Source organism: Cystoisospora suis (genome assembly GCF_002600585.1).
Source record: "Cystoisospora suis strain Wien I chromosome Unknown contig_5351, whole genome shotgun sequence".
NCBI classification, from domain to species: domain Eukaryota; phylum Apicomplexa; class Conoidasida; order Eucoccidiorida; family Sarcocystidae; genus Cystoisospora; species Cystoisospora suis.
The window spans coordinates 1-258 of NW_027158141.1; the positions used below are offsets into that span (position 1 = coordinate 1).

General features: G+C 49.6%; 1 protein-coding gene across 1 annotated transcript; it reads right to left on the bottom strand.

The window, feature by feature from the left end:
- Positions 1 to 13: 13 nt before the first annotated feature.
- Positions 14 to 254, bottom strand: CSUI_009151 (uncharacterized protein; the record flags this gene model as incomplete). The annotated part of the gene is made up of 1 exon (XM_068069269.1): positions 14 to 254. A coding segment is annotated over one exon (96 nt), but the record flags the coding sequence as incomplete, so codon positions are not given.
- Positions 255 to 258: the final 4 nt, after the last annotated feature.

Consider the following 258-nt stretch of genomic DNA (forward strand, 5'->3'; position numbering starts at 1 on the left):
CCAGTCCAATCAAAACGTAACCTGATCGTACACGCCTAAACCGTCTACTTCATATCACTCTTTGACCTTCCTCCGCCTGACTATTCCTCCTTATGATAGAGAAGAACAGGACTGATTCTCATCTCCCGGGTTCTGAGAGGTGAGAGGGGTTGGAAACTATGACCTACCCTTCACACCTGTCTGGACCCGATCCCACCACTCCGTCATGAACCCCTCATACTCCATACACGAACAATCTCTCCAGCAGACGAGCTTTTC